General features: G+C 42.3%; 1 protein-coding gene and 1 long non-coding RNA gene across 2 annotated transcripts in view; one reads left to right on the plus strand and one right to left on the minus strand.

The window, feature by feature from the left end:
* The first annotated feature begins 437 nt into the window (after positions 1 to 437).
* The window catches only part of C12H4orf45 (chromosome 12 C4orf45 homolog), a 53,737-nt gene continuing 27,607 nt past the window's right edge, over positions 438 to 26,567 (plus strand). Inside the window, exons 1-2 of the mRNA XM_007673048.3 lie at positions 438 to 622; positions 17,864 to 18,093. Of these exons, the coding sequence (XP_007671238.1) occupies positions 559 to 622; positions 17,864 to 18,093 (294 nt within the window). The 5' untranslated portion in view covers positions 438 to 558. The remainder of the gene's footprint in view (positions 623 to 17,863; positions 18,094 to 26,567) is intronic.
* LOC114815671 overlaps positions 4,099 to 26,567 on the minus strand; it is a 30,626-nt gene continuing 8,157 nt past the window's right edge. The window contains exons 2-4 of the long non-coding RNA XR_003763472.2: positions 10,662 to 10,756; positions 6,563 to 6,695; positions 4,099 to 4,932 (exon numbers count right to left, since the gene is read on the minus strand). This is a non-coding gene — a long non-coding RNA (uncharacterized LOC114815671). The remainder of the gene's footprint in view (positions 4,933 to 6,562; positions 6,696 to 10,661; positions 10,757 to 26,567) is intronic.

The following is a 26,567-nucleotide window of genomic DNA, read 5'->3' on the forward strand; positions in this document are numbered from 1 at the left end:
GCACATGTGATCTTGAAGGGATTGTTCTAGGCCACAGCTGCTCCCAGCACTTTTGGCTGTGATCCAGGAACCCTCCACTGGGGTCAGACAGTCCTAGGACATCCAATGGCACCGATTAATGAGAGTTTGGAGAGTACAGACTATGTGTCCCAGTGGTTTTAGTAAAACCCTGGCATAGTCTTTCAGTGTGTAGTATTGTTGCTAATGGACATTTCACCAGAATGACTGCCTTCCCTCTTCTTTTCATTAAACCTAGCTCCAAATCTTTCTCCTTATTTGTGTTTCTCTCACCTCACCCACCTTCTCTTTTGGACTCCCTCATTCCTGAGCCCCAAAACCTCTGCTCCTATCAAGGCTGCTGCTACTGCTATGGAATTCTGAGCACCCTAAACTCCCCGTGACAATGACTTCATAATGACTACCTGGATTCTAGACTGAAACACTGTAGGAGAGAGAGAGAGGACTCAGTTCGCATTCTGAGCTGCAGCAGAACTCAGAGCTAGGGTTAATAGGTCCAAGGGCCACCCAGGCACTGAGTCTTCAGTCAAGGAAGGCACCATGACGTCTCTTGCTTACAGGCAACCTATTTCTCCAACTGTTGGAACACAGATGATTTTCACAGGTAAATGAAAAAGTTTCTGATGCCCCCTGCATGAGACTGTTTCCCTAAATCAATCTTAGCTAGCTTGATCGATCTCGATCTATAGATGTGAATTCTCATAGAGTAGGTATATTTAAACTAGCAGTATATTTCAGTTAGCAGTACTAATTACAAGTACTAAGTACAATTAGCAGTTGTTTTCACATACTGTACACCACACTCTATTCATCACATGTTGCTATAAGCCAAGGTGCTACATTACCTCTACTATATTATATCAAGGTAATCATTTACAGAGCATCCTGGAGTGCCCAGTTCCACCCTGACATAAATAACACAACAAAGTGCCTCCATGTTTGTCGTCTTACAAGTGTTAAGTAGGCCAGAATAAACGCCTTCCTTAATTTCAACCATCTTGTCAAATATTTCATGGTTTCAAGAGTCTAACACTTATGAGAAATGCCAATAATATATGAATAGTTGAGATAGAGTCAATGAACTCACATTGACTGAACCTCAACTATTCATATATTATTGGCATTTCTATTTTTTATTAAATCATTGGATTATATGTATGTGTGCAAGAATTTACCTAAAATGGAGGGCTTCCTTAGGAGGATGGAGTGTTTTTTCTGACCTAAGAATCCCTTTAGGGATAGTCTAGAAAACTGCCAGAGACCACCTGATGAATGATGCCAGAAGTGTTGGGAGACACATAAAAACATGAGAACTATTTTGTAAATCTCCATTCCATTAATCTGCCTCACGGACCTATTCACTCATCTCATTTCGAGTCCACCATAACATCATTCATTCATTCAATAGTATTTATTGAGCGCTTACTATGTGCAGAGCACTGTACTAAGCGCTTGGGATGAACAAGTCGGCAACAGATAGAGACAGTCCCTGCCGTTTGACGGGCTTACAGTCTAATCGGGGGAGACGGACAGACAAGAACAATGGCACTAAACAGCGTCAAGGGGAAGAACATCTCGTAAAAACAATGGCAACTAAATAGAATCAAGGCGATGTACAATTCATTAACAAAATAAATAGGGTAACGAAAATATATACAGTTGAGCGGACGGGTACAGTGCTGTGGGGATGGGAAGGGAGAGGTGGAGGAGCAGAGGGAAAAGGGGAAAATGAGGCTTTAGCTGCGGAGAGGTAAAGGGGGGATGGCAGAGGGAGTAGAGGGGGAAGAGGAGCTCAGTCTGGGAAGGCCTCTTGGAGGAGGTGATTTTTAAGTAAGGTTTTGAAGAGGGAAAGAGAATCAGTTTGGCGGAGGTGAGGAGGGAGGGCGTTCCAGGACCGCGGGAGGACGTGATCCAGGGGTCGACGGCGGGATAGGCGAGACCGAGGGACGGCGAGGAGGTGGGCGGCAGAGGAGCGGAGCGTGCGGGGTGGGCGGTAGAAAGAGAGAAGGGAGGAGAGGTAGGAAGGGGCAAGGTGATGGAGAGCCTTGAAGCCTAGAGTGAGGAGTTTTTGTTTGGAGCGGAGGTCGATAGGCAACCACTGGAGTTGTTTAAGAAGGGGAGTGACATGCCCAGATCGTTTCTGCAGGAAGATGAGCCGGGCAGCGCAGTGAAGAATAGACCGGAGCGGGGCGAGAGAGGAGGAAGGGAGGTCAGAGAGAAGGCTGACACAGTAGTCTAGCCGGGATATAACGAGAGCCCGTAATAGTAAGGTAGCCGTTTGGGTGGAGAGGAAAGGGCGGATCTTGGCGATATTGTAGAGGTGAAACCGGCAGGTCTTGGTAACGGATAGGATGTGTGGGGTGAACGAGAGGGACGAGTCAAGGATGACACCGAGATTGCGGGCCTGCGGGACGGGAAGGATGGTCGTGCCATCCACGGTGATGGAGAAGTCTGGGAGCGGACCGGGCTTGGGAGGGAAGATGAGGAGCTCAGTCTTGCTCATGTTGAGTTTTAGGTGGCGGGCAGACATCCAGGTGGAGACGTCCCGGAGGCAGGAGGAGATGCGAGCCTGAAGGGAGGGGGAGAGGACAGGGGCGGAGATGTAGATCTGCGTGTCATCTGCGTAGAGATGGTAGTCAAAGCCGTGAGAGCGAATGAGTTCACCGAGGGAGTGAGTGTAAATGGAGAACAGAAGAGGGCCAAGAACTGACCCTTGAGGAACTCCAACAGTTAAAGGATGGGAGGGGGAGGAGGCTCCAGCGTAGGAGACCGAGAATGATCGGCCAGAGAGGTAAGAGGAGAACCAGGAGAGGACAGAGTCCGTGAAGCCAAGGTGAGATAAGGTACGGAGGAGGAGGGGATGGTCGACAGTGTCAAAGGCAGCAGAGAGGTCAAGGAGGATCAGAATGGAGTAGGAGCCATTGGATTTGGCAAGAAGGAGGTCATGGGTGACCTTAGAGAGAGCAGTCTCGGTAGAGTGGAGGGGACGGAAGCCAGAATGGAGGGGGTCTAGGAGAGAATGGGAGTTAAGGAATTCTAGGCATCGATTGTAGACGACTCGTTCTAAGATTTTGGAAAGGAAGGGTAGTAGGGAGATAGGACGATAACTGGAGGGGGAAGTGGGGTCAAGAGCGGGTTTTTTTTTAGGATGGGGGAGACGTGGGCGTGTTTGAAGGCAGAGGGGAAGGAGCCCTTGGAGATTGAGTGGTTAAAAATAGAAGTTAAGGAAGGGAGGAGGGCAGGGGCGATGGTTTTAAGAAGGTGAGAGGGAATGGGGTCCGAGGCGCAGGTGGAGGGGGTGGCACTTGCGAGGAGGGAGGAGATCTCCTCTGAGGATACTACTAATAGCAGTGTTTGAAATTCAGCGATGTAAACATTGGGAAGTGAGTTCACCTTTACTGTCATTTTCTGTTTATCAGAAATAAAAAATCAGGTAACCCTTTCTCAGTAAGTCCCAGAATCAAATATCTTGGATTTAGGAGTTTTAAAAAAGAGATGCAGTCATTTCTAAAATGTCCTTATAGAGAATACACACATGTAGTAATGATGTTATACTTATTGACTCCAGTACTTTACATTCTGAATTTAGTGCCCATAATTTGTTTTTTTATTTTAATCGTATTTGATAATTGCTTATTATGTGTCATGTACTGTTCTAAGCCCTGGAGTAGATACAAGTTAATCAGGTGGGACACAGTCCCTATCCCATCTGGGGCTCCAGTCAAGTAGGAGGGAAAATAGGTATTGAATCCCCAGTTTACATTTGAGGAAACTGAGGCACAGAGAAGGTGTGACTTGCCAAGTCACTCAGCAGGCAAGTGGTAGAGGTGGAATTAGAAACCAGATCCTCAGGCTCCCAGGCCTGTGCTTTTTCTACTATGCCATGCTGCTTTTCCAAAATGTTTTTAAATCACTTTGTCACTCAACTAAATTTATTCAAGAAGCACCAGAACAAAGATAATTTTATGGAGAGTTGGCAGTGGTACATTAGTAGAAGGACCTGTATCATTAAAATGATAAAAAAAAACCCTCAAATGTAAAGCATCAAGTTGCCCTTATGCATTTAAGGGCCTTAGTAAATGTCCAAAACCAATCATAAATGGAACCCTTCCCACTCACAGTTGTTACAAAGCATCTGTCTCCAAGATTTTGCTCCTGACTCTGCAAACCTAAGCGATCTACATAGAGCGTGGGGTGAGAAAAATGACCCTGGGTTCGGGTAGGCACAGTGGCTTTTCTCCGTGGGACTCTTTTAGTCTGTACTTTTTTCTGTCCATTTCTCTCTCCTCCCTACTTTCGGCGCAGGACCTCTGGATGAGAGTCAGTGGGTACTCAGCCCTGGCAAGGGAACACTTAACTGTTGGCCCTGCTGTGTGTGATCCTAATCAATTTCATTCCCAGCAAGTGACAAGTACTTCCCAGAATCTTCTCCCTCAGCACCAATCACCAGAAATGATCTCAAAAACAGGTAGAGGTTTCCGCTGATCAGGATTGCCATCTTTACAAAAACATACCTGCTAGGAAACTACATGGAGAAAAAGGCTTTAAAAATGAGGTAGAAGACAAAGGAGAGGCAAAAGATTGATAAAGGAAGTAAACTGGCTTTTAGCAGCTAAAAGATGCACTTTTAAAGTTAGTGATTTGGGTTGCTTCATTTTTAGTTTCACCACAAGGGTCAATCAACATGCGAATAAAACCCATTTTGTACCAAAAGAACCATTTTGCATTTTTCCAAATTTCAGGATTAATAGGCAGTCCCTTGGAGCATCTCATTTATATCATTTAAATACTTTAGCACTGGTGCAGGGGATTGGGTTAAATGATCTGGAGGCTTCTTCTGAGTCTTATTTTCAGTGATTCAGCAAAACATCTAGTGTGCTGTTCTGGAGTAGGTAATGGCTCACTGGCTCAGGGCTGGTATTTAGGGAAAAAGAAAAAATGTACATAGTTTCTAAAAATCACAGCTTAAAAGATTGAAAATATGCTTGATTCAAATTGGTGTCAGTTTTATCTCTAAATTATGCTATAAAAATGAAATATCTTTTGAATCAGTGAATTAACAGTTCTGCTGACAGGATAATTAGTGAACGTTAAGTAGTCAAAAAATTCTGCCAGTAGAGCATCCTAAAGCCACAGAAACAGTCCTGAATAATTATCGCCCCAAATGCCAGGACAACAAACTTGTCAGAGAACCTGCTTTTCGGGCAGTAAGAAACCATGATAAGCTCTTGCCCTTAATAGACACCTTCCTCAGAATAAATCCATCTGAAGGATTGAAGTGATTGAGTTCCTTCTTTTCAGCTAGTTTAGGTAATAAACACTCAGCATTATTTTGTCCATTTATTATAGAGATACTGCCGGAGAAAACAACACTCAATTTTTCTAAGGATTTCTAAAGCTTCCAAAATAATCTCATAATATAGCTATCTCTGCTCTTATCACTCTTGTTTTTACAGAAACACAAATCAGGAGGCTTGAGTCCTCAGAAACACATGGCAAAGACAAAGCTAAAAATATGACATCGCGCCTCCCCTCCCCCGCCCAATTTAAAACACCAATCCCTTAATCCAACTGGACATTCCCTTCTGTTGAGTAAAATGGTTCCGCCAGCTCCTTATGTGGTTTCTTGGGGAATATGAGCTGACCATGGACTGAACTAGGTCTAAGTGCTTAGTACAGTGCTTTGCACACATAAATTTGATTGAATGAATTAGCTCCTTTCTCTATGACCGATGGTCTGATCCAGCCCTGGCCCAGCAATTCAGGGATGTTCTCTCTTGCTGAAGTCCCACTTTCTATATGTTGTAGTTTGCTTGTTTACAGCCTCCTGAGGGAATATGTCTGATTCAACCTGCTCAAAGAGCCCAGGACTGAAGCTTGAATCATAAGATTGAAGGGGACCCATAGGCTTCTCTGGAGTTCACCTTAGCCCTTGGGTGTCCCTGAAGCCATCTTGGTCTCCCAAGAGTCTTATAGCCAATATCAAACTGAAATCAAGCTGACTGAATGACTCAAAAATGGCCTCTCAACCAGCCTCCTTCCTCCCTCCCCGCCACCAGAGTTTATCTTGGTTCAGATGCAACTTTTGGGTTCAGACCAAGGGAGTCCAGCACAGCAGTGATCTTATTGAAGTGGTCTTGTCCTGATTCATGCCTTGTCTGGAGAACCCCCAGGAAGTTGGGTTAAATTACCAAAGTTTGGACCACCTCTACATGTTTTTGACCCAACCCCTTCACACAAACAAACTAGAACCAAGATGGTGGCAAAACTGGCCATCCTTCTGGACCCACCTCCATTTAAATATACATTAATTGGCCTGTTCTAGCTTTCCAAAGTAGGGTGGTGATGACGTAGCACTGTTGTAGTCCTTTCGGTTTCTCAATGAGTCTTAATGTGCTAAAAGCCTTCAATGGAAGTCATCTAGAATAAGGGCAACCAGAACCAGATCGAACCTTTTTCTCTTTCTTTCCAGCCAGTATGATTTTGCCCAATTTATAACGATCTATCCATGTATTTCTCATTTTAACCCATCAATATGTCCTACCTGGAGTCACTGGGAAGTTACAAGCCACAAGGAAAATGTGGTACTGGCCTCGAAGAAGTTACAGGCCACTGGAAAAATGTGGTAGCCACCTTGAAGAGTTTACAAGTGAATTCTCTTAGCTGGAAGGACAGACCTAAGGAAAAGAAATGATGATAATTGTGGCATCCATTAAACGTTTATCATGTACAAAGCACAGTACCAACCCCTGGGGAAGATGTCCGCTTATATTTCCCGAACCTGTGGCTTATGCGTGTCATGGAAGGAAGGTCTTCAGCAATTTCTTTGATCTTCATCCTTCCATCTAAAGCACCTTTTAATTGGGAAGAACACAGAATCAGTGATTGCCACAGCCCAGCTCCCTGGGGGATCCCTGCTGCTGGTTCAGCAGCAGGCAACAGACTTCAGAGGGCGTGCCCTCCACCTGCCCCCCTTCTTTGCCCCCCACCCCATACCATCCTCGCCCTGGGCCCCCTCTCCCCATGCCACCACCAGCCAAGCTTTCCTGGGGACAGGTCCCCTTTCAACTCTCACACTCCTTAAGAAAAGCAGAGAATTTCTCTTCCAGAAGAGAGTGAAAGGAAAAGTTCAGCAGGGGCATTGTCAGAAGCAGTGGGAAGGGGTCATGCTGCTTCAAAGAGAGTCCCTTTCTAAGCCCTCACTCTCCCCTCTCCAAAGGCCCAGCTGCTGCTTCCTCAGGATCTCCTTGCGGGTGGCAGGCTGCTGCTAAAATGGCTAAATTGGGAGCACAGTCAGACCCAGTTTTTGGTTTTTTAAAAGAGCAAACAACTTCAAAAGCAGCTCAGCTGCAACTTTGAAGAAAAGCATATGGAGAAGATGGGATTTAGGAAATCTTACTTAATGGAGGAGAAAATTTTCCAAATCTGCAGTATTGATTCCTTTTTAGAGAGGGCAAGAAAGAGAAAAAAAATATCATTTCAAAACATGCACATCCTCCTCTTCCAGTGTAAATGTCTTGAAAAAGAGGAGAGTATGGCACTGGTGACTCTTTGAGTTGGTAAGTCTTGTTCATTCCAAAATGCTGTTAAATTACTCTCAACCTTTGGAGATGGAGGGTAACTCCAAGGTTTTTGCACATCCATTAGCTTTTATGCTCACTGAGGAGAATCACCTCTCCTCTGAATATATTGTTCTGGTCATACGTAAGCAGGATTCCAACTGCTTGATTTGTTCATTTGGGGCATTTATTTCCTAAACATGATGGAGACTGCAGCACTTTCCCAGTTGCAAGCCTTTTGCCCTTTATTCGGCTATTTTCTTCTCAGTAATCCAGCAAGCCTTATGGTTTTTGGGCCTATAGGCTTTATTATGGTGTTGTACTCTCCCAAGCGCTTAGTTCAGTGCTCTGCATAAAGCACTCAATAAATATGATTGATTGATTGATTGATGAAACCCCCGAGGGAGCTATTAAGATCTCTGGCTTCTTTGTCTCTCCCAGAGGAACACAGGAAAGTTTATTTCAAAAGATAATCAGGGTCTTAGAAGAAAGGTTGGGAATAAATAGAAAAGGAAGTAAACTGTCCTTTAAAAATCTTGCTATTATTTCTAGTGCTGTAGAAAGCTATTCTAGAGTCTACCTTTGGGGGACAGGGTTTGATTTTCATTTCATTTTCATTTTGCAAATGAACTGTTTCATGCTGTACCAAGAATGGTTTTCTTGGATAAGGATTTCTTGTAGCTGAAGCTTCAGATATTGGTTCTTTTCCTTCAGAAAAACCTGCCTCTTCAGTCTGACCAGTTGCATCATTTAATAAAGCTGAAATGATTTTGTCTGTGGCAGCTTGCTATGCCAAGCTATATAAAAATGTTTGTTTGACTAAGGCAATTTTGAAATGAATTAATCAAAGTATACCTTATAATTCAGTCAGTCATCAGTCCTGGTTAAGCATCTAATAATAATAATAATAATGTTGGTATTTGTTAAGCGCTTACTATGTGCCGAGCACTGTTCTAAGCGCTGGGGTAGACATAGGGGAATCAGGTTGTCCCACGTGGGGCTCACAGTCTTAATCCCCATTTTACAGATGAGGTAACTGAGGCACAGAGAAGTTAAGTGACTTGCCCAAAGTCACACAGCTGACAAGTGGCTGAGCTGGGATTCGAATTCATGACCTCTGACTCCAAAGCCCGTGCTCTTTCCACTGAGCCACGCTGCTTCTCATAACTGTGTCCAGAGTATCAGTATGAGAACATATTCAACATATCTCCCCCATTTAGACTGTGAGACCATCATTGGGTAGGGATTGTCTCTATCTGTTGCCAAATTGTACATTCCAAGCGCTTATTACAGTGCTCTGCACATAGTAAGTGCTCAATAAATACTACTGAATGAATGAATGAACATTAAAGACATCCTTGAACTCTGATAATGCAGCATGGGTTTGGGTTGTGGTGGTTATAAAAAACAGTATCCTTCTTACCATTCCTTCCCCCATGTCTATCAAGGGCATCTTTGCCATCCGTTCTCCTCTGATGAATTTAAATGAGGTACAGGATCGGAGAGCTTGTGAAATTTTATCTGGTCTAACCCTGTCACAGATTTAAGGGTCCGGACAGTCAGAGGCATAAAGGAAAGGCTTAGGGTCACACAAATCAGCTGTGTCAGCGGCCCCAAAAAGGATCCACACAGTATGACTCTGGTGTCCACTGAAACAACTGAGATTTTCCTGGGAATGGATTTAGGACATTTTCATCATGCATCAAGATTGATGTGGATTTTCACATAGCTGATAAACTCTTGGCATTATTAGCAGCCTATATTATCTTGAAATATCTCCATTTTTCTGGCTTTCCAGTAATTAGTTTAGCTTCTAGTCATTTCAAGGGTCTCTGAAGGCATAATTTTATATTAATCAAATATAATTAACTTTTAAAGAAAAAAAGCATGGGGATTACTTTCTCAAGTGTTTCTCTGGTCTTGGCATTCAACCCTTCAATCAGCACACTGCCATTATTAGATGTAGAAATTATGTTTATTTTTAGTCACTCTTCTCAACCCTCGATCTATCTGGCTGTGCCAATGGAAGATTCATGGCTCTTCCAGGGTAACATTTCTCCTAGGCATACTTGTCAAGCTGGATGTCAGAGGGAATCAATCAATCACATTTAATGAGCATTTACTGTGTGCAGAGCATTGTACTAAGTTGGTAGAAACATTCCCTGTCCACAATAAGCTTACAATCTAGAGGGAGTTTACAGCCTGGTTGTCATATGGCCTGAGAAAATGAGTTGGACACTGTACTCTGAACCTGGATGTACACAGTGTCTTCACTGCTGAGAGCAAGGATCATGAAATAATAACTGTGGTATTTGTTAAGCACTTACTATGTGCCAGGCTCTGTACTAAGCACTGGGGTAGATACAAGCAAATCAGGTTGGACACAGTCCCTACCCCACACTGGGCTTGCAGTCTTAATCCCCATTGTACAGATAAGGTAACAGGCACAGAGAAGTGAAGTGACTTGCCCAATGTCACACAGCAGACAAGTGGTGGAGCCAGGATTAGAACCCAGCTCCCCCTGACTCATTCATTCAATAGTATATATTGAGCACTTACTATGTGCAGAGCACTGTACTAAGCGCTTGGAATATACAATTTGGCAACAGATAGAGACAATCCCTGCCCAATGACGGGCTCACAGTCTAATCAGGGGAGACAGACGGACAAAAACAAGACAACATAATCACGATAAATCCCAGGCCTGTGCTCTATCCACTGTGCCATGCGCTTCCTAAGCACCTACTACAGAAGCAGCGTGGCTCAGTGGAAAGAGCACGGGCTTTGGAGTCAGGGCTCATGAGTTCGAATCCCAGCTCTGCCACTTGTCGGCTGTGTGACTGTGGGCAAGTCACTTAACTTCTCTGTGCCTCAGTTCCCTCCTCTGTAAAATGGGGATTAAGACTGCGAGCCCCACGTGGGACAACCCGATTCCCCTGTGTCTACCCCAGCGCTTAGAACAGTGCTCGGCACATAGTAAGCGCTTAATAAATACCAACATTATTATTATTATTACAGAGCTCTGAGAACAGCAAGCCGCCAATAAGTGTGACTGATTGATTGATTGACTGATTGATTACTTACCCCAGACTGGTGGCCTCTCTGAGTGGGCAGCTCCACTTAGGCTTCATTCTGCCATTCCAGTCTAATTTACAGTTCTGCTGAGGCCTGATGGTCGACTGGGGAGAAAAGAAGAGGCAGAAGAGGAGAGGAAGGAGAAGACAAAACACAAGGAAGAAAAATGGACCAAGAACACCTGGAGAGATAGCTTCAAAGGGCAGACTACTCAGGAAGGCTTAAGATTAAAGTACAAACAGTCATTTACATGTTCATGTAGCTATTAATAACTTTTTGAAATCTTCTAATCAAGACCTTGGATCACTAACCTGAAACCTGGGATTTGACTGAGCAAAGCCAAATGCAGTGACTCTTGAGTGACTATTTCGCATGTTAAGTGAATCAAATCCATATACTTTGCATGTGTTGGATGATGTCACAAATCACTGAAACTACCATCACAACAAATACCACTGACCCTCTCACTGAAAGTTTCACAAGAGAAATTAAACCCCGGGGGGCTTGGAGATAAAATTATCTTCACCAGCACATTAGTGGAACCAATTAAGGTCTCCCCTCTGTTCTGTAAATAGTTGCACTGGTTTCTGAGGCTAGCAGTGCTGATTTACACCTTTTAGGAACACACAGATTTCAGGGGAAAAGACAATTCCACCACTTCTCCTTGAATCTACACATTTGCTTATATTCGGTCTTCTAGCTGACATGTTGGGGTCATCCTTTCGGAGACAATAGCAGAGATAAAAACGAGTTTTCTGGACCCAAATGATTTGTACTTGTTCACGTTTCAAATCGAATTTAGATTGAATAGTGGAGTAAAATTAGTTTAGAAAATCAAGTATAATTTATCTCCCAAGAAGGGAGGTCACTGTCTTATAAAATTATACAGCTCTGTAAAATTAATAATAAAAAACCTGCAAGTTCAGGACCAAGTACCTTGATAGTTTCTCCCCAGTTAAAGACCATAAACCATTCATCTTAGTGCCAACACGACTGACCAAGTTGAGATTCTTTTTAGTATTGAGAATTGATCCCTTTATCACTAGTTCTTAATTTAGTCATGCAGTCTGGAATCCACTCTTTTTTAAATAGCATGTTCTATTTATTAAAGTTTTTCTAAATTGTAATGATTAACCATTGGAACGTCAGGCTGGTTCATCTGGGAATCTCAGTTCCCAGAATTCTTTTTCTCATGAGCAAGAAAAAACACAGTAACAATACCATTACTCCTATTACTAAGAGTAATAATAATGAAAATCATGGTATTTGCTAAGCATTATGTGCCAAGCACTGTACAAAACCCTGGGGTAATAATAATGATGATATCTGTTAAGAGCTTACTATGTGTCAAGCACTGTGGGTAGATAAAAGTTAATCAGGCTGGATGCTGTCCCTCTCCCATGTGGGCCTCATAGTCTAAGTAGGAGGAAGAACAGGCACTGAATCTCCATTTTACAAATGAGGAAACTAAGGCATGGAGAAGTGAAGTAACTTGCCCAAGGTCACACGGCAGTCAAGTGACAGAGTTGGGATTAGAGCCCAGTTCCTCTGACTCCCAGGCCTGTGCTCTTTCCACTAAGCAACACTGGCTCCCACATTCTGAGAAATTAACCCTCATGGCCTATATCAACTCCTGTGATACTCTAACAGCCTTGCCCCGCTTGCTACTAAGAGTTCAGAGATCTCATTTTAGGGAGAGTTTTGTTTCCAAATTCAAGAAGGATATATTAACTTGGCCTGCTTTTCCCAGAGTCTTAGCTAGAATACAACACCCATAATAGCAATTCCTGTGTTATTTATTAAGTGTTTGTTATATGCTAAGCACTGAGGCAGATAAAAGATAATAATAATAATAATAGCAGCATTCGTTAAGTGCTTACTATGTGCAAAGCACTGTTCTAAGCACTGGGGAGGATACAAGGTGATCAGGTTGTCCCACGTGGGGCTCACAGCCTTAATCCCCATTTTACAGATGGGGTAACTGAGGCACAGAGAAGTTAAGTGACTTGCCCAAAGTCACACAGCTGACAAATGGCAGAGCCGGGATTTGAACCCATGATCTCTGACTCTCAAGCCCATGCTCTTTCCACTGAACCACACTGCTTCCAGTCTCACATGGGGCTCACAGTCTGAGCGAAACAGAACAGGTATTTTATTCCATTTTACAGATGAGGCAGAGTCATAGAGAAGATAAGTAACTTGCAGCATGGGGAAGCAGCATGGACTAGTGGAAAAAGCATGAGCCTCGAAGTCAGAAGTCCTGTGCCCTAATCCCGCTTCCACTACTTACCTGCTGTGTGACCTTGGGCAAATCATTTAACTTCTCTGTGCCTCAGGTCCCTCATCTGCAAAACAGGAATTCGATATCTGTTCTCCCTCCTACTTAGATTGTGAGCCCCAAGTGGGACCTAATGATCTAGTATCTACCCCAGTGCTTAGTACAGTGCTTGGTGCATAGTAAGTGCTTAACAATTATTATTTTTTATTAATATTATTATTATCATCATCTTGCCTAAAGTCATAGAGCAAGTAGAAGGGCTGGGGCTACTGAGACTCTCATGCTCTTTCCACTAGTCATGTTTCTTTCCAATGCAAAGGTGCTGTCTATTATTCAGGGGGATTAAAATGCACTGATAATAAAAACAGTTCTTGTGCTTGTTCAAACATAGCATGCAGATGTATTCCAGCTATTTATGGTCTGGAATGCAGCTGGGATGAAGGTATGAAAAAATGAGTTTGTGATGGGAACAATAGGAGAGAGTAGAAAGTGAGAGTTGGCATCTAGGCAAAAAACAAAAAAAGTGAGGGGGTCATGAGAGAGGAGACCCAAAGGAAGCAGGCTGGAGTCACAGAAAACTTTGATGGGTGGGTAAGAGCTCTGAGTTTGAAATGGCACACAATGGGAATTGGTGAAGGGATTTAAGGGCAAGGACTTGATAGATTCACAGAGATGAAGAAAGAAAAAAAAGATTTTATCCATTCAACTGTGACTAGATTTCTCCACTTTAGGAGGAGCAAGAGCGAGAATTTAATGACAAGGGGAAAACAGCCATATTAAGAGTAGCTGATTTTTTAGACAAAGTCCTGGGTAATCCAGGTGATTTCTATTCCTTTTGGAAATGCTACCAATCAGGATGCTCCAAACTTTTCACCCAGGAACTCCTCCAGAGGGAAATCCACTCATGGGATAAAAACCCAGAGAGTTGACAAGCAGCATGGCCTAATGGCTAGATTACGGTTCTGAGAGTCAGGAGAACCTGGGTTCTCATCCCAGCTCTGCCACTTTGCTGTGTGACGTTGGGCAAGTCACTTAAATTCTCTGTGCCTCAGTTACCTCATCTGTAAAATGGGGAATAAGACTGTGAGTCCCACGTGGGACATGGACTGTGTCCAACCGGATTAGCCCAGTGCTTAGAACACTGCCTGGCCCATAGTAAGAGCTTGACAAATAATAATTGAAAAAAAGAGCTTGACAAATATCCATTTTAAAAAATAGTTCCCTGACTGCCCCAACAGACCTGTTACTAGTATTAATCATATTTGTTGAGCACTTACTGTGTGTAAAGCCCTATTGACAGTTTGATTTGAGGAGCCAAAATCTGGGCTAAGGAATTATTGGAATTAATCAGTAGTATTTATTGAGTACCTACTGTATGTAGAGGAACAGAGAGAGAGAGTACATTCTACCCAACTTCAATTAAGGGGAGGAGACAACACCGCTTTAGTGAGTACCTGCATATAGAGACAAAAAGGACCCTCTAATTATGGCTCAAACACACATGCGCATATTTCTATTCCATTATCATGTTCATTTGTACATTACCCTCTGCAAGGAAGCAATCTGAAGCCACTGCTTAATTAATTCTTTGGATTTAAAATTTGGTCCACATTCCAGAGAGCAATGCCATATTGATTTCCAGTAAATATTATTTTTAGTAACTGCTTGTGAAAAGAGCACAGGCCTGTGAAAAGAGCACAGAATCCTGGGTTCTAATTCCAGCTCCTTCATTCATCTGCTTTACATCCTGGAGCAAATCTTAACTTTTTTATGTCTTGCTGGTTTCCACATTTGTAAAATGGGGACTAAAATACCTATTCTCCCTCTGCTTTAGACTGTGAGCGCTCCATAGGATAAGGACTTAGCACAGTGTTCGGCACATAGTAAGTGTTTAACAAATGCCACAATTATTATTTATTATTAATTGCAGATTAAGTTGGTCATTAAATGACTGGAGTTGGGAACAGTCCACTTGACAAAGCACTTAAATACATGTCTGTAATTTATTTATGTATATTCATGTCTGTCCACCCCTCTAGATGGTAAGCGCGTTCTGGGCAGGGAATGTGTCTATTGTATACTGTACTCTCCCAGGCGTTTAGTTCAGTGCTCTGCACACAGTAAATGCTCAATAAATACGATGAATGAATGAATTAATGAAACTAAAATAAAAGTTAGACCGCGTGTAGAGTTCTGTACTAATCACTGCTGCTGCTTCTGTGTGTCCCCACCCAAAATACTGGTTTCTTCCTTGGGGTGAAGGGTTTGAGGAGAAATGATGTGTACTCATTTCATTGCTAGGTGTTAATTATGCTCTTTTCTTCAGATTAAGCGATAATTACCATCATTATTCCTACCACTAATGGAGTCGATGTTCAAACACCTCACACCTATGTATCCAGTATAAATATCCCCAATTTAATTCTTACTTAATGCTATTTTTCTAGCTTATTTATATAATTTAATCTTTCCCCAGCCCCTTTCCATTGGCACTAGCAGTCTTTCCTGAATTGCACCTCCCTCGTGGTCACTTACCCAACTCTGGAAATAATGGGATCAATTATCACTGAGTCAGAGAGGTGAGAGACTAAATTAACACCCAGCTGGGTGGAGTGAATTAACTCTCCCCTTTCTCTCCCATTAAAAATAAAACGGCGTATTGTGTGGTGATCTGGTAAATGGTGCATTTTGCTGAAATGCTTGTTTATGTGTCCCTACCAGAACGATTACAGATGGAGGTGGGGTGTTCTGGGAGAGATGTGTCCATGATGCTGCTATAGGTCGGACACAACTCCACAGCATAAGACAAGACAAGCAGCGTGGCTCAGTGGAAAGAGCCGGGCTTGGGAGTCAGAAGTCATGGGTTCTAATCCCGGATCCGCCACTTGGCAGCTGTGTGACTTTGGGCAAAGTCACTTAACTTCTCTGTGCCTCAGTTACCTCATCTGTAAAATGGGAATTAAAACTGTGAGCTCTACTTGGGACAACCTGATTACCTCGTATTCCCCCCCCCCCCCCCACAACTTAGAACAGTGCTTTGCACATAGTTAGCGCTTAATAAATACCATCATCATCATCATCAAGACAGTCAGTCAGTCCTCAGTCAACAGTATTTAAGGAGCACCCATTGGATGAAGAAGAGACTGCAAATTGGAAGGAAAATGAAAGACTCCATCCTCCACCTGTGGGGCCTGGGGGAGACAGGGTAAAACCAACTAAAGAAAAATAAAGTACAAATGGCTGAAAATTATGAATTTAGGAAGACAGAGACATTTATACTCTACACAAGTAGTATCAGGTTCCTGGAGAAATAGTGAAGACTGCCACTGGAAAATTAATCTGGGAAATATTCCTGGAGGAGGAGAGTTTAAGCTACTGTGTTCTTGAGGGAGAGAAAGGACATAGGTTGGCAAAGAGGTTAGGTAAGAACATTTCGGGTGGGAGTGACAAGGAGATGAGTCATGTGCAGGGACCAGTCAGCAGGTTTCGTTGGTGGAATAGGGAATATGAGTTATTGTGAATAATCGACAGTGAGGAAAGATAGGTAAGGAGGCACAGTTGGGGAGGAGAAGAGGAAGAGTGGGAAGAGGAGGAATAGATAAATCAATAAGCACTTAAATGCTGAAAAAATGGGACATACCTTGGAAAGTGCTGGGATGCCTCTTGGAAGAGGTAGCTTTTAAGAAGGGCTTTGAAGGTAGAGCGGACCATGATTTGACATACTTGAGGAGGTCAGAGACAAGGGGTCAGAAATGAAAGAGTGAGAGTGGGGGACATTTAGGGGGTTAGGTTGGAGGAAATAATAATAGTGATAATAATATTAAGTAATAGTATTAAGTAATAGTAACAATTAGAGAAGCTGCATGGCCTAATGGATAGAGCACAGGCCTGGGAGTCAGGAGGATCTGAGTTCTAATCCCAGCTCTGCCACCTGTCTGTGGTGTGACCGTGGGCAAGTCACTTCACTTCTCTGTGCTTCAGTTACCTCATCTGTAAAATGGGGATTAAGACTGTGAGCGTCATGTAGGACAGGGACTGTGTCCAACCGGATTATCTTGTATCTATCCCAACTCTTAGAACAGTCCTGACATATAGTAAGGGCTTAACAAATGCCATCATTATTATTATTATTGTTATTCACTACTAGTGGTTGGTATTTAGTATGTACTTACTAGTCTAAGCAATGGAGATATCATTATTATTATTATCATAGTTAATAGTAATATTCAGTCCTTACTATGTGCCAAGCATTCATTCAATAGTATTTATTGAGCGCTTACTATGTGCAGAGCACTGTACTAAGCGCTTGGAATGAACAAGTCGGCAACAGCACTGTAATAAGCACTAGGATAGATTTAAGATAATTTCCTCATAGTCCTGCCAATACCATTTTGGTTTTCTCTGAAATTTTCTCCAATCTACTAAGTTAATTTGGGATTCGGATCCTGCCTTCCAGAGTACAAGATAATTCCTCCACCTGTGTTATGCTTGCTGTGCTGGATACACATTTAATGTCACAAATTTTCTGCTCCCTTTCTCAGCCCATTGATGAGGTCCAGTAAACCTGGACCCCAGGTGTTCTTTCCTGTCCCTGATGATGTTTGTCCATTTGCACCCATTCTCTGAGAATGAGCAGCCAGACCCCCATTGGTTGCTGCTGGCATTTATTCATTCATTCAAACGTATATATTGTGCATTACCGTGTGTGGAGCACTGTACTAAGCACTGGGGAGAGTACAATACAGCAATAAAGAGACACTAAACCTAAACTCACTTAAGACTTTCCTTCTACTTCTGTTTCTCTTCATCCCGGCTCATATTCACTTTCTAGAAGTTGTATATTTTAAGAAATAACTCGGGAAGAAAACATCACTGTAATATAAAAAGGGGTAGCAAGTATTTTTACATGCTTTTTTCCTTTTCACTTTTGAAGGTCCAGATGGCATTAAGGATTATCGACCCAAGATCCACGATTTTACTCGTTTTATAGGAGAAAAGCCTCCAGCATTAGATGTTACCAGTGAGCTCAGGTATTTATGGCGTCCTGCCCCAAGGAATTGCTTCACACCGGCTCACAGAAGTAACTATGTTGGCGAGATTGGCTGGGCAGCAAACCAGTTGGGTTTTCATCAGATGAACCTTCAGTCAGGCAAGAACATCAAGGTAGGTTAAGCTGCCTTGTGGGCAGGGAACGTGTCGACCAACTGTATTATACTGTACCCTCCCAAATGCTTAGGACAGTACTCTGCACATAGTAAGTACTCTATAAATACAATTGATTGGAAGAGTATAATGGGCTAAGTAGATATAATCCCGGTCCCCTAGGATATTACAATCAATGCGATTTATTTATTTTAATGGTATTTGTTTAGCATTTACTGTCTGTGCCAGGCACTGCTCTAAGTGCTGTGGTAGATACGGGATAATCCGGTTGGACATGATCCCTGTCCCACATGGCACTCACAGTCTTAATCTCCATTTTACAGATGAGGTAACTGAGGCACAGAGAAGTTAAGTGACTCACCCAAGGTCACAAGCAGACAAGTGGCAGAGCAGGGATTAGAGCCCAGGTCTTCTGATTCCTGGGCCCATGCTCTTTCCACTAGACCATGCTGCTTCTTGAGCAGCCCATATTGCACACTTGCTATGTGCAGAGCACTGCACTAAGCACTTGGGAGAGTACGATATAGTAGAGTTGGCTGGAACGATGCCAAAAAAGGAATTTACAGTCTAGAAGGGGAGATGGACATTAAAATAAATTACAGATAAGAGAATGACAGAGCATAAAGATGCATACTTAATGGCTATAGGATTGGTTGAGGGAGGCCATGTGCGTGTGTGTGAGTATCAAGTGCTTAAGGGTACAGACACAAGTGCTTAGACGATGCAAAATTGAGGCTTAGACAGAGAATCGATCTATCATTCGTATTTACTGAGTGCTCACTATGTGCAGAACACTGTACTATGGTGCTTGGGAGAGTACAGCAGAGTTGGTAGGCATGTGTCCTGCCCAGAATGAACTTACAGTGTAGAGGGAAGGCCTCTTGAAGGAGATGTGCTTATAACCTAGCAGCAGGGCAAGTTTAGGGCTGAAATTTGGAGAATGGAAGCTGTTGCCAACTCTGAAGCTACACTCGCAGCATGCAACACGCACAAACACACACAATGGCAAGAACTCTAGCCCTACTCCCCCCTGCTGGAACATACCCATGCATCCACAAACCCATATACACATACTTTCAGCTACACATAAATATCTCCTCTCCCCGAAACCCAGAACAACATGCCCTCATTCTTTCAGTGCATTCATCCACACCAAATTGGCCTACACAATGTAGTTGTGTTGTTGGAAGAAAAATTTCCTATTGAAATGGCTAGGCAAGCCTAAATCCAAACACTCACTTAACAAGCAGCGATAGAGCAGTATAAGCAAAAACCAAGCTAGGGAGTTATGTAGAAACTGTGACAGCAGTACGGGCTCCTAAATCACAGAGCATTCTAGGCCGTTTCATCTCATCCTGCCCCTCCCACCTTGTTGTTGGCCTATGGGGTGCCTCAGCATCATACCTGGAGTGCAGGAAAACTGTCAGGAGGTAGAGGGAGAAAGTAAAGAGTCTGGGCAGCTGTCAATCAGGCAGATTCCCGAGCTAATCACATACCAAAGCACCCTTCCTCCATGGGTTCTGCCTATCATCAAACTCCAGTTCTGAAGTAAAACAAAAATGTCATCAGGTTCCCTTCTGTTAACTTGAAAGCACCACCGCTAACCTGGGTGCGCGTATGAGAAACAGCATGGCTTAGTGTATAGAGCACAAGTCTGGGAGTCAGAAGGACCTGGTTTCTAATCCCAGTTCTGCCACATCTCTGCTGTGTGACCTTGGGGAAGTCACTTCACTCTACCCCATCTATAAAATGGGGATTAAGACTACGAGCCCCACGTGGGACAACCTGATCACCTTGTATCTCCCCAGTGCTTAGAACAGTGCTTTGCACATAGTAAGTGCTTAACAAATGCCATTATTATTATTATTCTCTGTACCTCAGTTTCTTCATCTGTAAAATGAGAATTAACACCGAGAGCCCTATGTGGGTTACGAACTATGTCCAACGTGATTATCTCGCATCTGCCCCAGCGCTTAATACTGTGCCTGGTGCATGGTAAGTGCTTAACAAATTAAAAAAAAAACAACAAAAAAAACACCACCTGTGTGCAAGGACAAAGGCTGTGGGATTTGTTAAGCTTCTTTTGACTGCTTCCAAACTGCACGCAGTTCGCTTTGCATAGACAAACACGTTCACTGTTTCCTACTCATAGATAGTTCCTTTTACCCTGTGACAGACCACTTCCCCCTCCACAGGCAGAGGTCCCCCGAAAAAATTATCTTGGGAGGCTGATTCCACAGGTTAGCAGTGGTGCTTTCAAGTTAACAGAAGGGAATCTGGTGACATTTTTGTTTTACTTCAGAACTGGAGTTTGATGATAGGCAGAACCCATGGAGGAAGGGTGCATTGATTTTAGTTCGGAAATCTGCCAGATTAACAGTGAAAATGGGTGCTGAGCCCAGAGCCCATACAATAGTTCATTTAGCCATTTTCTCATTTTAATCTAAGATTTCTCATGGACAGCTCTGTTATTGTCAATATATTAAAAATAATTTTAAAATAGCTACAACCTGGATTTTGGTTTCCTGTGCTTGTCTGACAAGTTCCAAGTCATTTTGTTTCTCACATTTCTAATCTGCAGATGTTGCTGTCAATAGAGACGATTTTAAAAAATCCTGCCCTTTTCAGCGTGTTATCAAAGCAAATTCTAAATGGCTTTTCTATAATTAGAAAAGTCTCTAGATTATAGTTTCTTCCCTAAATTCATTTACATTATATTTGTCATAAAGTTAGCTGCCTATTACCTGCCTGTAGTTTAATAGAAAACTAATTACATTAGCCCCCTGCATCCCCAAGAGCTTTATAAAGTAATATGTTTCACGGCATCACAGAAAGTCTTGGGAAAACTGGAGTCTCTTACAAGTTGTTCACCTGTTAAATAGTAGTAGAAGCAGCATGGCCTAATGAATAGAGCATAGGCCTGGGAGTCAGAAGGGCATTCCTCCTTGGGCAAGTCACTTAACTTCTCTTCGCTTCAATCACCACAACTGCAAAATAGGGATTAAGACTGTGAGCTCCATGTGGCTGATGAGTTTGTACTTATCCCGGCACTTAGTACAGTGCCTGGCACTCAGTAAGCACTTAATAAATACCATAAAATTATGCCACTTGGCAGCTGTGTGACTGTGGGCAAGTCACTTAACTTCTCTGTGCCTCAGTTACCTCATCTGTAAAATGGGAATTAAGACTGTGAGCCTCATGTAGGACAAGCTGATTGCCCTGTATACCCCAGTGCTTAGAACATTGCTCTGCACATAGTAAGCGCTTAATAAATACCAACATTATTACTATTATTATTATGATAGTAGTAGTATTTACCAAACACCCATAGGGTGGATTGCACTATACTAAGATCTTGGGAAAATAGAGCGGAAAAGTAAGACACGATCCCTGCCCACCAAGAGCTATGCTCTTAATGGTGGGGCAAACATAAATATATTTAGGAATAGTGGAAATACTAAGATGGGCAGAGATTCCTAAGACAAATCCCTTATTAATATGAAAAATAGATTCCTTCCCTCGCCTACAGGCAGCACAGGTTTTTTGACTTCTTTTCCTGGAATTGAGAAGGGAGCATTTCTTGGCTTTGCTGACATAAGCCATGAATGTCAAGCTCTCAGTGGTTGAAAATCAGCTACAGTATCACCAGTAAATGTTTTGGAACTGAATTAACAGGATGTATGATGGTGGTTGCCGCAATAATTGCAGAGTGAGTATACAGCACATGTATTTTTCTAAACGTGATTTTTAAAAGCCAAATCCCTGCCTTAATCCCCAGATCTGTGCAGGATAAGTCTCATGTTAGATGTCAAGGTGAGCAGAGTTTGCCACTTTCAGAGGAGTGAAAAGAACATGGACGTGGGAGTCAGAAGGTCCTGAGTTCTAATTCTGTGTGACCGTGGGCATATCACTTAACTTTGGAAGCCACAAAGCATGGGTTTCTATCCCAGATCTGCCCAAGCTGTTTTACCCTTCAGACTTTCTCTATCCTTCCGGAGACTCCCCAGAGATAGGGCAGACAGGAGGGGCGCTGGTGTTAACTGGGTGGATGCCCAAACCAATCAGCTATTCAAGGGGGAAAAAAAAAGTAGCCTGTCAACATGACTCCAACCTCAGCTGTTTCAGCCTTTCGTGCTGAACTGCAACAAAAAAAGCAAATAGAATTCTCCCTCCAATCACCAGGCATCTTTAGTGCCATTAAGACAAATGTAGATTCTGACCTTTCATTCTTCCTGCCTTTTAAGGTCGGTTCCCCTGAACAAGACAATTTTACTCTGGGAAGGAGTTCCACCACCCTGTTTCACATGGTCCCATTTTCAAAAGGTTTGTTTCAGTTTCATTAGAGGCAGTTTCGTGAAAAAATCCTGAGTGGGGTGAGTGAGTCACCTTTGATTGGGATCAAACAATCGCTACCTTTTGGAAATGCTGACCTGGGTTTTGAGCTAAAACCTTTCTTCCATCTAGCCCCTCAGAATTGCTCATTAAAAGGCAAGCTCAGAAACATAAGGGGAAAACATCGACCCAAACAGCCTAGGGAAAAAAACTGTTCGGAATTAGACTCTCGGTGGATATGAAAAGTGGCAAACAGAGACGTCTAATACTGTGTTATAAGTGTCTCAGGGACCCCTGCAGAAACCCTGTTGGCTGAAAAATCTAAAGAGAGGAAAGCTTTCATGCAGCATTTCATGCATGAACCAGATTAAATATTAAGATATTGGGCCAACTGGCTTAGCCCAACCAAAAGATTGCTTTATCCTTTGCGAAGGCGCAGCCCTAGAGGAATGACTGGGAACTTATCCTGCTGGGATCTGAACCTCTAAAGGGAAAATTCTAAAATTTCATCTGGAGACTCTCAGCAGTCTCGTTTACTAATAGGCCTCGGCTGCGGGAAACCATCTACCTTGGATGTGCCCCTCTTGAGCATTTTTCCAAAGTCTGACTCAAAGCCATTCTGAGGGGGATGTTAGGTTTCGAATAAGGAGGATTTTTGATGGTGTCTTGGATATGAGCTTCCACCCCCACATTTCCGTCATCACTCTATCAGATAAACGGACACCATCTACCGATATGCTTTGTCTTTTTCATACTTGGCAAAGGGGAGTGGAAAATGAGCTGACTTGCTGGCTTTCTAGGAGGTGGAGATTAGATTTAACAGGGGCAATACAGACTTGATCAGAAAAAGGCAGTGGATTATAGATATGTATCAGGAGGTGGCAGGGGCTGTGAGAGTGCCAGGAAGCAACAGTAGCCCTGACAGTTGGTGGATGCCCTGATAGGAAATTTTACATTATATTTTACAAAGAAGGTGACAGGTCAAATAGCAACCAAATTTCTCAAAGATGTGACTGATGTGCTTGAGAGAGGAACAATCCACTAAATCCACTACCTAGAGAATATAACTAAAATTCCAAATTCTAGAAACTTTGGACTCATTGTGTAAGCTTGCACAAGTTATCTAATTTCTGCTATGCCACAGTTCTGTCTGATCTCTTCAGAGACTGCTGAATATTAATTAGATACTGGCCTAAAGGTATTTTGAGGTCTACTGAGTCATGGGCTCTCTGAACATGATCCGTATCTGTTATGAAGCTAAAAATACTATATTTTTTTTTCCTATTAGATCCACATTTTTAAGTTGGTCTTGGTTTGGTGCAAGGAACTCTAAAGTGGATTATAGCTAAAATCTGCAAACATCGGAAATATACAGGCCAGCCAAGCTTAATGACCTCCAGCCATCTTTGTTATTTTCCTTCCTTCTTTCACTCTAAGTATTCAGTAAATGTTTTTATCTAGGGCATACATATTTGGAGGTACTATAAACACACTAGACACGTAGGAGAGAGCTAAATATATTTTGCTAAGTCATGCTTGGAAGCCGATAGTATCAGAAAATCTACAGGAATCAAAATTCTATATCCTGATTGAAAGATTTGAGAGTCTCTCTGGAATTATAACTGTTTGGAATGCCTATGAAGTTATAGAACAAGTGGATAGCTGATTTAGAAAATAATTCTAGAGGTTAGAATATTTACTTACCTGTATGAGGAAGAAATAAATCCCCAAAAAATTATTCTCAGAGAGGAAAAGAAACCAATCAGATTATTGGCCTCTGAGAGAATGATAAATTGATAGATGGAAAATGGTTGAGAGAGCACAGAATTTATAGCTCTGTCCCAACTACCGAAGCCCACTATGCATATCACTTAGGTCTTTGTTTTGGAGCACACAGCAAAAACAGGCTGCTTGGTCTCTTAAAAGTCCTCCTTTTAAAAGACTTCCAGCAGGCTTTTCTGCTGAGGCCCAGCAAAAACTGCCAAAGAAACTTTAAGAATACACTAGATTAGAAAAAACACAATTACGAATTCTAGAGTAATTATTCATAAAGCAGCCACCATTTAAGTTTGGCTTGAAATTTAGATGTAATTTTATTATGCACAGGGCCTGAGTTCCCATCTCCACTGGGTTTCTGTGTTCCGTGGCTAATTGGACAATTAACTTGGAGCAACACACTTTTTAACCTCTACATTAACACCAGCAGCCAAACCCATTAGAAAACCCTAGGGTTGCAAAACAGGCATTTGATTGTATTTCACAAAGTGTACACCAAGCACAAACAGAGACTTCTGCAAGGTTTCCCCTTCATCTTTTGTTTAGTGATCAGAGCTGAATCAACCCAGAACAATCAGATTCCAATCACCGGATAGACATTATCAACCAAGCTTGGCTAATAGGGCTGTTAGTAAATGGTCACGTGCCTTATCTCAAGTGGTTACCGATTCCTTCCAGACCAATCTTGACACTGTTTTTATTAGAGAAACACAACATTTTAAGGATGTGCTCAGAGGAGAAGCCAGAAAGTAACTTGACCTGTGTCTAGAAACTGGGCAGAATTCGCTCATCTACCTTTTTTAGAACCAATCTGTTTCTTCTGCTTCAATGAGGGGCAAAGGGATTTCTCTTTAGGATTAATTAAATTTGGCCCATAAAATGAAGTACCACGGAATAGAGGACTGAGAATCTTTGCACCCCACTTAGCAGAGTGAAAGGCCGAATTCTATCAATCGTAAATTGATGCCAACCAGAAAAGAGACTAGATAAATATGCATATATGTATATATGCTTATATTGATGTCAGTCAGAAGAAATGATACCTACATATAAGATCTTTTCCTCATGTTATCAATGCTTGGATTATATCATTATTGAAAGTATTCTAGAAATGTCATGAAATAATGTGTCTATAATCCAGTTCCCTTAGTGGGAAGAGGGTGGCGAGGTATTGGTGAACTGATCATCAGTTTGCAGAAATCCAAGCATTTCATTTTATTGCAGAATCATCAGTGTTACTCTGATAACTCAGACAACTACTACAGTTTTAAAAATGGTCTAATCCATTTATACTGGATCCATGTGGATTTTGAACTGGTAAATAAAATATGGGTCCTGGCTTTATTGCTCTGCTTTGAGAACAGTGAATTCCAAGGCGGAATTCAAGGATTCAAAACTTTAGGCATGAATGTTTTTCTTCTCCTTTGCTGAATTCACAAATAATCTACTTCACATGCTCCATTTTCCATTCATTCATTCAATAGTATTTATTGAGCGCTTACTATGTGCAGAGCACTGTACTAAGCACTTGGAATGAACAAGTCGGCAACAGATAGAGACAGTCCCTGCCGTTTGATGGGCTTACAGTCTAATCGGGGGAGACGGACAGACAAGAACAATGGCAATAAATAGAGTCAAGGGGAAGAACATCTCATAAAAACAATGGCAACTAAATAGAATCAAGGCAATGTACAATTCATTAACAAAATAAATAGGGTAATGGAAATACCCTATTTTCCAATAAGCCTTTGTGTTTCACTGGAAATATTATGCATTGTTTCAGTGGGAATGCTGCCTCTCTCGGACTGTGAGAAATGAAGCATTTAAATGGACAACTGAAATATTTAGCAAATTGGGCCAAAGATAGTAAAAAAGATTAACATAAAAAAGGTATCCTCAGGGGACTTTCCACTCAAATTTGTTCAAGGATAAGAATTTCCAAGAGCCTCAAATCATAAATGGAGAGGGGAAGAGGGGAGGCTATGAGCAAGCTTGAGGGGTCTTAAAATCTATTACAAGTACTTTTATTTTATTGGTGAAGAAAAGATGGTAGGGAAAAAACATTCCTAAGTGTGAAAGTCTATTAGATAATAGACACAGAAGAAACAAAACAAAAATAGAGTAAGGCAGTGAGAAAGGAGGCAGGCAGTAACCCCTGTGAAAGGGCATTTCTGGTAGTTCATGACCAGAGTTAGGAAGAAATGGGTAAACACGAAAACCTCATAAACATGAATGGAAGGCCCAGGTGTAAATTAAGTGGAAAAGGACATTGCAGCAAAATGCATATAAATTTAATCTCACTCGTCATCACTCGGTAGATGAGTAGATACCTCCTAAATTGGATTATAACGACCCACCAGAGGGCA

This window comes from Ornithorhynchus anatinus, chromosome 12, assembly GCF_004115215.2.
Source record: "Ornithorhynchus anatinus isolate Pmale09 chromosome 12, mOrnAna1.pri.v4, whole genome shotgun sequence".
Lineage (NCBI taxonomy): Eukaryota > Metazoa > Chordata > Mammalia > Monotremata > Ornithorhynchidae > Ornithorhynchus > Ornithorhynchus anatinus.